At 32.4% G+C, this 14,173-nt stretch overlaps 1 protein-coding gene across 4 annotated transcripts in view; it reads right to left on the reverse strand.

The window, feature by feature from the left end:
- The window catches only part of LOC135841676 (putative alpha-1,3-mannosyl-glycoprotein 2-beta-N-acetylglucosaminyltransferase), a 113,242-nt gene that overhangs the window by 21,792 nt on the left and 77,277 nt on the right, over positions 1–14,173 (reverse strand). For all 4 annotated transcript variants that reach the window (XM_065358775.1, XM_065358774.1, XM_065358777.1 and 1 more), the window contains exon 3: positions 4,773–4,903. In XM_065358775.1, the coding sequence (XP_065214847.1) occupies positions 4,773–4,903 (131 nt within the window). The remainder of the gene's footprint in view (positions 1–4,772; positions 4,904–14,173) is intronic.

The following is a 14,173-nucleotide window of genomic DNA, read 5'->3' on the forward strand; positions in this document are numbered from 1 at the left end:
TAAAACTGTTCCTACGTAAGCATAGCTAATTAAACTTTTTCGTCACATTTTTTCGCGTATTTCGCTTCATTAATCAGAGATTTTTTTCCTTAAAGATAAAACTTGGTAATTTTTTCTTCTTTGTACGAGGTTAGACAAAATTTCTATGAAAATGTCAATAGCCGAGCTTACTCGGTACCTTGCAGCTTGTAATTAAAGATGGCTGAAAAAAAAGGGGTGAGGGTTGTTCTTTTCTGGTTAACAAGTTTTAGTTCCTGGGCGTGAAAATGTTCTGCCTGCGAGTTGCGGGCACACAAAATTAGGCTAAAAGTTATCCTAAAGTTTTATTTAGCTTTGAGGGTGGATGTTGAAATTTTATAAATGAAGTTGCCAATTTGTTTGGGCTAATTGAAGAAAAAAATCGCTACTTTACTAATTACAATACAAAATAAACTTATTTCTACCTGAGTGATAATATTTAAATTGATTCTTCGTTGTTCTTAATATTTTTCATATTTTAAAGTATTTTACACTTTTACAGGAACGTAAATGCGCATTAATTCATAACATACAAAATGGCTAAGTATAAACAATGATGATGAGAGGTAAAGCTTTTAACGCTTGAATTATCATTCATTCTCTTAATCTTAATCAGTACCACGGAAACTATTTACGTGATGAAACATAACACCAGATATGTAAGTAGGTGTGCGTATTATCAAAAGTAAGTAGGTATAAAGGTAAGTAGGTAAGTGATAAGTACGATTCACTTTTCCTCAAAATGCATAACCTTTCAACACCGAGTTGAATTCGTCATAAATATTAATATCAAGTCGCACCATTTGTTGGTTCAGTTCATTTTGTAAATTTCCTCATCACATCGAGTTATCACTGTCATGTTCATTTAAATATGTTTAAATCATAAATTGAACGTCTCGATGGCTAACTAAGTAGATACATAATATTTTCAAACCGAAGATACAATTTATATCTACCAACTGAATGTCTGGGAAAAAGTACATGTATTTCGACTTTGAAAAACATAGACCTACTTATCTGAAGAAAATTTGAAAATTCAATTCGATAACACCTTTGAAAAAACTATTAGAAAAACTAAACTCGTTATGTTTAGTTTAAAGCTACAAATGCGACAAGTGAGCATGGATTCGATTAGCAATATAAAAATTACACGCGGCGTGTATTGAAAAGGTTATCGCATTCGCATTCAATAGCTAGAATATCCATTTTTGTAATTCCATTAACGTCCGGCAATCATCTTTCACAAACAGTGTAAACTACGTTGGAAATCAATATTGCTTTCAACTGGTAAACCCAATAAATCTAGCAAAAAAATCCGCCAGAATGCTCGACACGGCGATGAAATTGTAAACAGAGCCAAATTTCCGCTAAAAAATAGTACAATTCTCAACACGGCTCTCGGCTCTTTTTGCAATGTTAAAAAGTAAATATAACGACACGTTTGCAAAGAGCGCTTTTGTATTCAAAATGAATTCTTGATCGAAACGACAGCGCAAAATATTGTTTCTAAATAATGTCTTTGCCTTTCCCATTTATATTTATGCTTAATATTTATTTTACACGAGCAATCGCTATATTACGGTTACGTGAGAAATGAGAACTGGGTACAAAAAAGTCACCTTATTTAGTAATTTCGAAAGAATTGTTCCTTTCTGTATTTTTTTTTTGTTTTGTTTTGACTACGTTTCGTCATTTTATCATTCCAGTTACAACCTACCGCTACATGAATAGAATTGCTGAAGCGAATCGTAATGTTTTCACAATTTCAAGTTACGAGTAGGCAGTATCAGGGACGAATATAGTTTAAAATGAAAACAAAAAATAAAAAAAAATACCTATTTGATAGTTCGCATTTGGCATAAAGAAAATGTTGGCATATCGGGCACTTTTTTATTTAATTTATGTAGAATTATAGACCTGCCGGCCTATCTACTTAAGAAACTACCGACACACATATATGATGTTTAATAAATGTTTTCCAACAATCAAGGCTATATAAGCTGAAGAAAGCTTCTGTTTAATGTCAGCCAATTTCGCCTGAAATGTTGTTAACTTGTAAATAACTCATATCACCCGAAAGCAAAGATATAGTGAACGCACAATACCATGTAGTCAGACATGGCCTATCAACTGCGACAATATAGATTTATTTGCTTTCAACGCCCTACCTAAAATCAAATTAAGGGTCTACATCTCCATCCACACATGATACAATATTGTACGAGAGATTATAATTCAGTACACGGGAGGTACATACATTACACACTTATTCAACTAACCAAAATTGATGATTTTTTTTTTAGAACTTCAAGTAGTGTGTTAATATAAAAAAATATCGTAGAATTTTGGCCAAATTCAACGGAGACACTTATTTTGAGATGAATGTCATCCAGTAAAAATTTTAGCCCCGGAAGTGTTCCTGGAGAGGAGAAATGGGTTTCAAAAATTGGGCATTTTAGAAAAAATGGCTGTTTTTCCAGACCAAAAAATATACCTAGGTATTATAGAATTTGAGATTCTGCATTGACTTTCATGACTACTTTTGGGGTTCTACTGAGTGATTGAAAATTTACAAATCGCTTATTTCGGGGCTAATTTGTGTTCTAATAACAATACATAGTATTTTCTCCTCGAACATTACACATTAATATTATGCCAAAACATTAAAAAATCATTTATTAAACTAAGGAATCTATTTGAATCCATAATAGCAATTTTAAAATTTTCGAAAAAATTTGATCCATTTTTATTTTATTTCATTCGTTGGCAATAGTGGCAAGAAAATTGGTACCATTACGTTCCAAAACATTCCCCCAGTTTCAGGTGACATTTCCCAAACATTTTCTTATTTCTTACAAGGTATAACTTCAACACTTCTACAGTCCGTTTAAAATTTGGCCCACTGAAAGAGCATGTTTGCACCACCCAGACCTCAGAATCACATTTTGAGCTGCTAAAGTTGATTTTTCGATTTTTTTTTTTGAATTTTTTAAAAGGACGGAAATATATAGTTTTCATATTGGTATAAATAAATTAACTTTCGACAGAAAAAGTAAACATAAGAATCTGAGAATCGGATTATACGCTAGAGGCGACCCCCCCCCCTTATCGATTGCAATTATTTTCGAGCCGATCTCGAACCTATAGCGAAAATTGTCTTTCTTCCAGAAATTTTAAAACAAGACTCCAGGATGCGTCATAATAAACTTCGATTGCTGAAAATTTAATCCTGATTGAATTGCGATCATTCTCAAGCTGATGTGGAGCCTCCTGAAAAAATTGACTTATTTGTAGTAATTTCGAATAGGTAGTTCCAGAAAGTCTAAATTAATTAATCCTGTGATAAGTTAGATGGAACAATTCTGAATGAAATTGAACACTTTTGGCGGGAAAAATCACGAAAAAATCAGTTTTTTAAGCATTTTTGGAGGTCTTGCACCTGCATAAAATAATTCTAAAAAATATGCAGTATGTTATGCATCTAGATGATGAGGTAGTAAATATTGTTTTAATGATTGCACATTTGAAGGAATTTTTTCCCGAAAATACAGAAGTTAATAAATTAATTATAGGTAGGTACCTAATGCGTGTTTCGCTAAAAAAAAAAAAAAGTTGAGCAGGTAAGTATATTACTGGTATTAAGCATGGACAACGCAGAGAGCTCAGCCCGAGATAGCGATATAGCCTATGCAAATTTCAAAAGGGAAAAAATACATACAAATCACCCCATTTTGATCAGCACCGAAACATCGTTTAAAATAGATTTTGACGTAAGTATACTAAACAGACTTTCGTAAAGTTGAACACGTTCCGCAAGCCTAAATTGACGGTTTTAAGTAGTATTCTGGAAAGCTGTCAAACACGTTTGAAACCGGCGTATTTGTTGCGGTTTTGCTTTCATTTAGTTCACGAATTCATAAAGGCATCTCCAAGTATAACTTAACATATAGCTAGGTAGTATAGGTACCTAATGTAATGTTGATAACGACAGGTAGATCTTCCGTTAAATAGACTGACGGCAGACGCACGCCAAGCTGAAGCTTTGGTTTTACACTTTCAGATACAATAGGAATATAGGCCTACAGGTACCTATCTCTTTCAACCCTGCTTTTTTTCCGGGGCGAAATTCGCAGCAGACTATACGCGTTAAAGGCTTCTTCTTTTTGGTTATTATTGCAGTAAAAATTAAAGCAACTTTTACAATAATTCTTTTTTTGGAAACAAAGCGGAACATTTTTAAAAAGACCAAGTTCATAAATAATTCATATTTTTTCGCATCCCTGCAACGATTTTTCTGCTCCGTTCATGGCTTGCCAGCTACCTAAGTAATAATGCGGCAAAACGAAAAACGAAAAACGAAAGCGCGATTATTTGATCAAACACAAAAAAGAATAAGTAGATCGCGATTTTAAAATGTCTATGTTTACGTTGAGAATGTCAGATTTATATCTAACGAATTTCTGTTGTGTAATTCAACTTTTTAACTCGCGTATTTAAAAACCACGCTTGTATTTGTCAGATGCTAAAATTTCAAAACTTCAACAATAAAAATGTACAGTACCTATACCGTAAATATACCAGGCTGCGGTATAAGATACTACGATGATATATTTTTTTTCCGCTGAAATTTCCAAACAATGTTTTATACATATTTAATAAGATTCTACGTTTATGAAAATTTGGTCAACGTATACCTAAACGAGTAAAATTTTCTATAGTCTAAATTTGTTGACATTAAATGATATATTTTTTACCTTTGGATGATCTCGAACTGGCACAACAACCCTGATAATAACTTTAATTGGTTTATCTCTAGTTATGTCTACCATACGACGTTGACATAGATCTATATCCCCATTTCGGTATCTACTTGACTTGTGCTGACCTATAACAAAACAGGAAAAAAAATTATTAAACGAGTGAATAAATTAGGTATAGGCTGGAAAAAGAGCAATGAAAAGTCAACATGGTAGGAAAAAAAATAAATAGGTACAATGTCGTCTTTTGAAATTTATCTTCCAAACCAGAAGATATAGCCACGGAGGGTGGACGTGGACGGTTTGGAAATTCATACCCGTCAGTACAATATGTCCTCACGTTGAAGAATCGATCGATGAACGTAACCCTCGTTAATGAATAAATTATGATAATTAAGAAAATAAGAGACGATGTCGAGTAAAAATGGAAGCGTAAATCCGTTAAAAAAGGTTCTCCAGGCTTGAACCTACATATTTACGTATATTTGGGAACGCGTTAAACGAGATTTAATGTTTTTAATTCCTGCCCAAATCGGATTAAACTTTAAAGAGAAAACTAACGTGTAACATTCAAATAAATTTATTAAACGCAAAAATATAAACGAAAATTGTTCGCGTAAAAAAAAGAGAAAAAGAAAAATAAAACAGACAAACACGCGATCTTTTCATTAACCGTTATTTTTTCTGGTTGCGAATTTCAAAGTATTTGTATTTATGTAGAATGGTCGCGTATCAAAGGTGAAAATCTCTCCTGTTAAATAAAAAACAATTTTTTATGGCGAAATACTAAATTGGTTTCGCACACCCGTAATGCAGTAGACACCACATAAATTATCTCTTTTTTTATACTCTTCCATTGGCTTCATCCTCGATCCTCAAATAGGTACCATTATACATATTTTATCATTTTATTTTATGAACCATGTACAGCATCGATCTTAGGCAAGAGAGCTGTACAAAAGTCTTAGAACTAAAAATATTAAGTATAAACTTATGAAAACTGAAGATTAGGATACATCTACATATTCTGAATAGTTGCCTAATGAAAATAGGGTTACAATCAATAAAGTAAGATGAGCTACCTCGGTTTACATAGTGTTACACCATGAGAGAAAAGGCAACACAACTAAAGCTACCTTACTATACCACGAACGGGAGGAGGGGGAACTTTTGAGAAAATATGTGATAGGTATGTTCTATTTTCATGGATAATAAATTCATTTGAGAAATAAAACAAAATCTCTTTTCCAAGGGAAGTTTTTAATCACGGATATGTTCTTCTTCCAAGATATCAAACATCAGTATCACGCTGACATGCGTTCAGTAACTTGACAAAAATTATAATTCATTAGAAGGTTTCATCAATGTGAGCAAAATTACTAGCAGTATCCGAAAAGATACCAGTAATTTACCTGAAAAATACCAGTAGTTTACCTAAAAATTACCAGTAATTTACAAAAAATAAAAAATTACCAGTAATTTACAAAAAATAAAAAATTACCAGTAATTTACCTGAAAATTACCAGTAATTTACCTGAAAATTACCAGTAATTTCTAATTTACCTAAAAATTACCAGTAACTTACCTAAAAATTACCAGTAATTTACCTAAAGATTACCAGTAAATTACAAAAAAAGTTACCAGTTAATTACAGAAAATAAAAAAATTGCGGGTAATTTACCTAAAAATTACCAGTAAATTACAAAAAAAAATAACCAGTAACTTAATTTACAAAAAGATTACCGGTAAATTACTAAAAAATTACTGGTAAATTACTAAAAAAAATTACCGGTAAAGTACTAAAAAAAAAGCACAGGAATTTACCAAAAAAATGACCAGTAAGTAGTTAAAATTATCAAAAAATGAACAGTAATTTACAAAAAAAATTACCAGCGATTTGTCAAAAAAATATCAGAAGGTAACTGTAATTTACTAAAAAATTACCAGTAATTTAAAATGTTGGAAATTGACCAAATTTTTTTCAATTCTCAAAAGTCACTTGAGTCAGACAAAATTTGTAAACTATGCAGCCAATTTTTCAACAGTCACGTCCTGTTTTCAAATGGAATGTGATTCGTATTTAGACTACCTATTAATTCGTGTCTTGTGCGTCTGATTTTTTTTTTCAAACTCACATATCGGTGCAGAGCAAACGTCGTAAAAAGCCGAAAGAAATTCGCCATGTTTATTGCTTGGTAATCCGCAACAAGTTAATCTTATATAACGGTTGTAACATTCGTAAAAGGTAAGATAGGTATCTAAGTGTACGATATGCAAGATTCGTAAAAGAGAAGAGGACGTATAAAAGCGCAACAATCCCAACTCGTATTTATCACGGATGAAAAAAAAAATTGAAAGCAATTCATTGAAATACGTGACTTTACCGAACTATCTGAAGTAAAGCAATAAAAATTTATTCGCAGCTTCGATTCGGGTTAGAGTTTGAAAATCATGAAAAATTATTATTTTATAGCGATAGTTTGAGAAACACTGCTCAATAGTTGGGATAAAAACTGCATACGCTACGCTACACACATCACCGTGCCATGCTATGCCACTTCTCGCACGCGGCATAGAAACCGCAAAAGCACTGTAGCGATGCTTCGCTGTTCAATTGTTCATTTGTATAAACTTTTAAAATCGTTTTTCGTTCTGGATTCTTAAACAAGGAAAACGAACGTTTTAGTTTATACATACATACTATACTTGGCGTAAGGGTATTTAATTCGATGTTTGTCACTAAATATTTCCCTTAAGATGGAGGGGGAGGCGACTGCACACATAGTTAGCTTCGTAAGGCGGGTATACTGGGGCGATAAAAAATTAACGCAACAGGTATAATATGTATAGCAAGACTGTTTTAATTTGAAACCGTATAATGAGTTCGGTTTGCCAAAAGATGGAGAATTGCAACGGTGTAGTTAAAGCAAATCCCAATGAAACTCGAGACGCTCCAATCTAAATTCAAACGAAATAATTTCGTTCGCTCGTTAATAATTAATTATTCGCAACGACTTCGCCTTATTATTAAAAAGGCATTTTGGACGAGAAAAAGATAAAAAAAAACACCAGCCGCCTTTGCGAAATGTTTTCTTTTTTTCTCACGAACAAATAGCTTACTGTCAAAAATAGCGCAATCACGCCGAACTTGGAAAGTTTCAATTTCAAATAAGGTGGCTAGTGAAATATTAACGCCCATTAAGTATTCGCAGCAGGTTTGGCCGGATGTTTTTTGCTCTTGTTTATTATTCAAGCACAGGGGAGTGATTGCCATTTTACTGTTTTATATGCATTTTGCAAAGCCTGAAAAATCACCATTGGTACCTATAGTTTTTCTAATTCTGCGTAGGTATTTTGCCTACGACTACGAGTATAGATACCCACCGGACGAGAGTGAGAAGTTGGGGTCGTTTCGCTTGTTTTCCCCCTTGTGTTGAAATATCGATGGTATATACGAGTTATATCTAAGGGTATACTTTCGAAGAACAGTCACATTTTCTAATGCCACATCGGTCATGGTAGAGGTAAGGGATCGTTTGAGGCATGTTGACAATATTTATAGCTTTATAAAAGATAAGAAAAGAAAAACACTGAAACGGGAAATCTTTTGAAGAAATATTTATGTCATTATAATGAGACGCTCGAGTCAAAATTTTTATTCAATTTTACGCCTATTATAAAAGTCACTGTCGGTGATTTGAAAAATAATAACGAACTTATTCGAGAACGAATTCGTAATTTTCCTGTTCAGTATAATATAACCTTCAATCTTAACGAGATTTCGTTATAAAACATACCTTATCTTTCAAAACTAAAAATAGCAGGTAAAATAACACAATAAAGTAGGTATTCACTCGTACGTAAACTAAGAAAAATCTTTTATCAACATATTTTGTTTTCATGACTCAGAATCGTGTGAATGCCATAGATGTCGTCGTAGAAGCTCACGTGTTAATTAATACACGATACTTCGTTGGTAGGTTTAGGTACTTTTTTAGAAACTGTTCTTGAGCAAATCTATCAGTAGATCATGATTATATTCAAAGCGAACCCAATGTACTGACATCAAAAATAAAAACCACCTCTCCTTATCACAAATCAAAATTCCCAGAAAAATTTGGATAGAATTGATAAATTTTGTAGAAAAAATCACAAATTGTCACTTTTCAAAATTTTGAAATTGTTCTATCATTAGATTTTAACTCATAACGAGTAAAAGCCACATTACAAATTTCATGAAACTCGGTTTGGCCAATCCTTCCAACTTTAAAAGGAATTTGAAGAATAATTTCACCAAAATGACAAAAAATGGGGTAGGTACGAGTAGGTAACAATTCAACTATTTTACATTGTACGAAAATAAGAATTGTCCTTCCTGTATTTTGAAGGGGTCTTTAAAAATTAAATAAATACAATTTTTAAATTTTCGAATAAATGCATACTTTTTGCAGAAATCTGCACATTGGCGACATCGCTCACATCAAAGACAAGTTGCTCGAAGAATATTAATCTGCGATGTTGCCGCCGCCGTTACGGCTTCTACGCGTATTTACGCGTTTGAAACCGTCGGAAGTGCAGGGGGGCAACTCTACCATACCGTCTGATGTACCTTCAAACCTCGAAATTCGAACTTATAGCTTCTTGGGGGAAAAAATTGAAACTGTCTTCGGGCCAGTTGTTCAAAAGAGACTAAAAATATCACCATAATTTTTTCAAATTTTTAAATGACAATTTTCAATTTTTGTATGTAGGTACTTTTATTTCACTTTGAACTTTTAGAATTGGACTTTTTTTCGAATCTCTTGTCCATTTTCTTTACACTCACGAAAAAAAGTTTATTTAAAATTCAACCAGCCGTGTGGTGATAAACCTTCATAAATTTGCAGCTTTGTAAGAAATACCATGAAAAAATAGATGTTAAATGAATTGCATACTCGCTTTGCCGTAAATAATATTTCTATATTTACGGCAAACTGAGTATGCAATTTTATTAACATCATCAGATTGTCTTGAAACTTATCCCATACAAAATATTGTAGATACTTTTCTGCATCACTCTCTTTCCCAAAATTGAGAAGGAATAGAGACAGAACTGATGAATCATTGAGGCAAATAAAGAGCTCTTTTTAAAATAAAATAATTCTAAAGCAGTTCAACATTTTTAGGGAAAAATTCAAATAAAGTGTTTCATTAGAAGAAAAGTGGCATGAGAAGATGTTGGTAGGTATTTTCAAGCTTGGAGTCCAAAAAATGTTTAGAGAATATATTTTCCTAGCACACGTTTCAAAACGAATTTAAAATAAAATGTCACAGTTTTCCGAGCAGTTTTGAATCCAAACTCATGCTAAATAACAGATAACTCGGAAAATGAAAATTTCGACGACTCATTTTGAATAGTTTTCAAATTAAGTTCTCCAACCTCGTAACATTGAGTACCTACCTTTAATGCTCCACTGTTATTTATTTTTTATTAAAGAAGGAATAAGGGGGGAAAAACAGATGAACCGAGAAATTCGGATAATTTTTTAAAAAATCACGCGATTTTTTTCTCGCTGTTGGTATTTATTCGGCATATTATTATCAGACTGAAAGAGCTTATCTCAGGAAGTTTTATTTAACGTCTAACGAAAGGAATAAAATTCCATCAACTGCTTCATTTGTTCACTTAAAAGGTAACGTTAGAGCTGCTTCAAATTCGGATATAGGTTGAGCAACACGAGGGTAACATCTGAAATCTAATACGTCGTATTAAGCAGATGAAAAGTCCCAGCCTAGCAGTTACAATGAAAAAGGTCATGAAACATGATAAATTCCTCGATACTATTGCCTTCTAATACATACGATAATAGCGCTTGTCATAATAGCGAGCATTTTGCGATTGGAATCTGGCTAAAAAGCTTTGTGATAAAATTCTTTTCGGTTTTATTTTCACTATAGTATAGAAATAATTTAGGAAATCGAAAATCAAAAAATTGTCCAAGCGTTAAGGTACTACTCGTACATTACTATATTTCCAATGAAAATATATTATACCTAAAGTTATATCTGTACAAATGTGCACTGTAGGCCACAACTCTTCGTATTGTACCCACTTACCTTCTTTCCTATCTATCTACCATTCTACCTAGACTTACATAGTACATACATCTTATAAAAAATAAACGAGTTTGGCATGAAAGAGGAAGGAGGAAGGAGAAGTAGAATAAAAATGGATTCATATTTATTAATGGTCACAATAGCCCAGATAACTTTTTCATTTCAGCTTGACTTTCCATTCGGTGCCAATTTTTCTGTATGACCTCCTTTTCGAGACTCATTTTACGCGGAAAATTCCGATAACTTTGTAGCTTTCATGGCCTATTTCATATTTTTTCGTAGGTAAAACGTATTTTACGACAATTTGTCAAATGTTTCCTAAACTTTACTTCGAACTTTGAAATAAAAAATACATTTTCGCGAGTTATTTTTGCAAAATTTCCATACGCATTGAGATTTTCTCATTTTGAAGCTTCACAAAATCACACACCAACGATGTCAGCTTTCATTTCCAATGTGGTGAATAAATTAAGAAATATCATCAGTCAGTTCGAGTATAACTTCTCGTATTTATCACATACGAGTACGAGTAGTTTTCTAAAATGGAGTGATTGTGTCAGGTGTAGCTTTTGTTGAGCATCTGCAAAGTAGATAATTACCATAGGTATAAAAGTAGGTACGTACTTAGGTAAGTATATAAGGCTTTCGAAAAGTGGGAAAATTTTTACCAAAAAAAAAAAACAAAAAAAAACAAAAACAAAACCACAGCAATTTTGTAATACGAATTCCTCTGAAAAGATACTCGTACAATAGCCAACGGCCTAAAATTGTATTTTAATGATTCTTAACCAAAGGCATATTTCCTATATAAAGTAATTCAGCGAATAGTATAGGGTGTGAAGTGCTAAAGTAGTTACTAGAAACATAATTTAAAAGGACACAGGGCCAGGGCAAAGTTAACAAAAGAGCATTCGTGTTCGCGCTACCAAAAACTCGTAAAAACAGGCGCTATACTATAATACAACGTTGCATTCATACCGATTCAACATTTCTCCATTATTTTGACTCATTTTAACTCGAAAATTTGTCGCGTGACTTTTCATTAAAGCAGCGAATGAGAGATTACGGTCACGCGACCGAGCTTCTATATTATTTACGATTCGTGATGTTTGTAAGCGAAAAGTGATTTGAAAAATCTGACACCACGAAGCTCGTTTATGTAGAAAAATAATAGTTTTATCGTTTATTCGTGATAAAATGTTACACATTCGTCGGCCAAAAACTCGAATGCATGTACCTATTGCGAAGAATTTTGTTAATAAATTGTTTCGATTATGATTTGAAGGATTATTACCGCTAAATTGTGTAATTCCGTTAAGGAGCAATCAACGAGTTGTTGATTGAGATTACATTTTGCTTCTTTTATGATTGACTGTAACTACCTGATTTAAAATTATATACGATTCTTTTCAAATCTTTCAGCTGGGAACAGAAAGTTGTGCTTTATGATGAGATGAGGTGAAAGCCAGAGAGGAAGGGAGAGAATAATATGATGAAAGAATAGTTTAAGTATGCTGTATTTTTGAAGTTGTCCTAATATTCAAAAAGTCTCTACGCACAAAGTTCTTCACAAAATTTTACCTATATCCCTACTCTTCTCATAAATTTCGACCATTGCCCATTTAATCTTCAACCTTATACATGTACCTACCTATATGAGGTAGGTACATAATACGTAAGTTATCTCTTCGAATACAAATTATGACAAGAGTGTTGTTTTGGTCAGTGTATCAGCGATACCTATAATAGCTAGTTTATCTGACCAATCCCTCGTCAGTATTATGACGAATGTATTTATAAATTTCACGATCACCGAGGGTAAAATTAATAAATAATACCCATTACTTTCTCAATAACATTCAACTAATGCAGGTGTTAAATATTCGCATATTTTGAAATTTACTACGTTACAAGCTGTCTGCAATAATTTAAGCGAAACACTATCTTTATGTGTGTGTATAGTATACGTGATGTAGGTAAATCAAGAGGCACACATAACTTTATAATTTTCACTCTTCTTTATCAAGTAGGTTTTATATTGTCTACTATAATGGAGAAAAGGATATTTTCATCGTAACCAAAGCTTATGAAGCGTATAAAAGAATCTTCAACAAGTATCTACGTTACCTAAGTGTACATAAAGGAATTTCCCTATATAAACTTCCACAAAACAGAAAAGGTCAAATGTGTGAAATTCTTCAATATGAATAAAACATTTTTTTTGCACGTACCTAACGTAATGAAGAACTGTTTCAAGTTTTCAAACAATGTATGAAACGTGATACGCATGCTGTGCGCGTATAGTATACCTACCTACTAAATTAAACCAGAAATGCAGCGTTGTGTATTTTTTTCAAAATCTGCTTTGATACATACATATACATATTTTAAATGAATTTGAGGTATCCCTATCTACCGCACAACTACATAAATGTACATGGAAAAAGGAAAAATACCAGACATTGTCACAAGTATTGTATAGTGGGATACCGAACTATATTGGTAGACGTTCACAATTACACAAATAGGTAGGTAGGTACCTAACAATTTCATAAATTAGTTCGCGTTTACGTTTATTCTACAAATATTTTACAAATTGAGAAGAAAATTCTAATTCTAAGAATAAGTCGGATGTACTCGTAAGAGAAAAATCGCTTGAAACGATATAAAAACTAAAATAAACGTTGGGGTCTTTTTTCTTTTTTTTTTTTTTTTTTTTGAAAAATAACGAGCATTTAGATCTGTTATCAAAATTTCTTCCTATTGGAGGAGTTATTCGTATGTATAAGGTAATTTGTGAAATAAATCGTGCAAATGTAGGTGTTTTTTCACCCTTTGTAACACAGTTAGCACAATTGGCAATAAAGCAAAAACGTTTATTTCTTACTAATGCATGTTTTTTGTTCCGTTTGTGTAATAAAATACTTATATTGCTTAATTAAGCACACAAAACCTACTCGTATCTTTTTGTACATTTTATGCGTATTTCTAGGATTCAAAATTAGGCATTAAAATAAGTATGTTTTTTTTACACGGATTCTCGAAAATCTGGTTTTTGGACGTTTTTTGAATCTCTTTTTTAAACACTTTTTAGATCCCCACCACAAACTTTCAAAACATCAGAAGTCTTCTCTCTTTAAGTAAAATCCATAATCCATTTTCAAAAGCTACTATCCTAACAGATTCTGGTGGATTTTAAATCTGCCAAAATCCAGATTCTCGAAAATCTGCCATAATCCGTGTAAAAAAAAACAAACTTAATGATACGAGCAGGTAATGATTTTACATTTTAAAACATTTCG

The sequence above is a fragment of the Planococcus citri genome, chromosome 3, assembly GCF_950023065.1.
Source record: "Planococcus citri chromosome 3, ihPlaCitr1.1, whole genome shotgun sequence".
In the NCBI taxonomy this organism is placed as follows: domain Eukaryota; kingdom Metazoa; phylum Arthropoda; class Insecta; order Hemiptera; family Pseudococcidae; genus Planococcus; species Planococcus citri.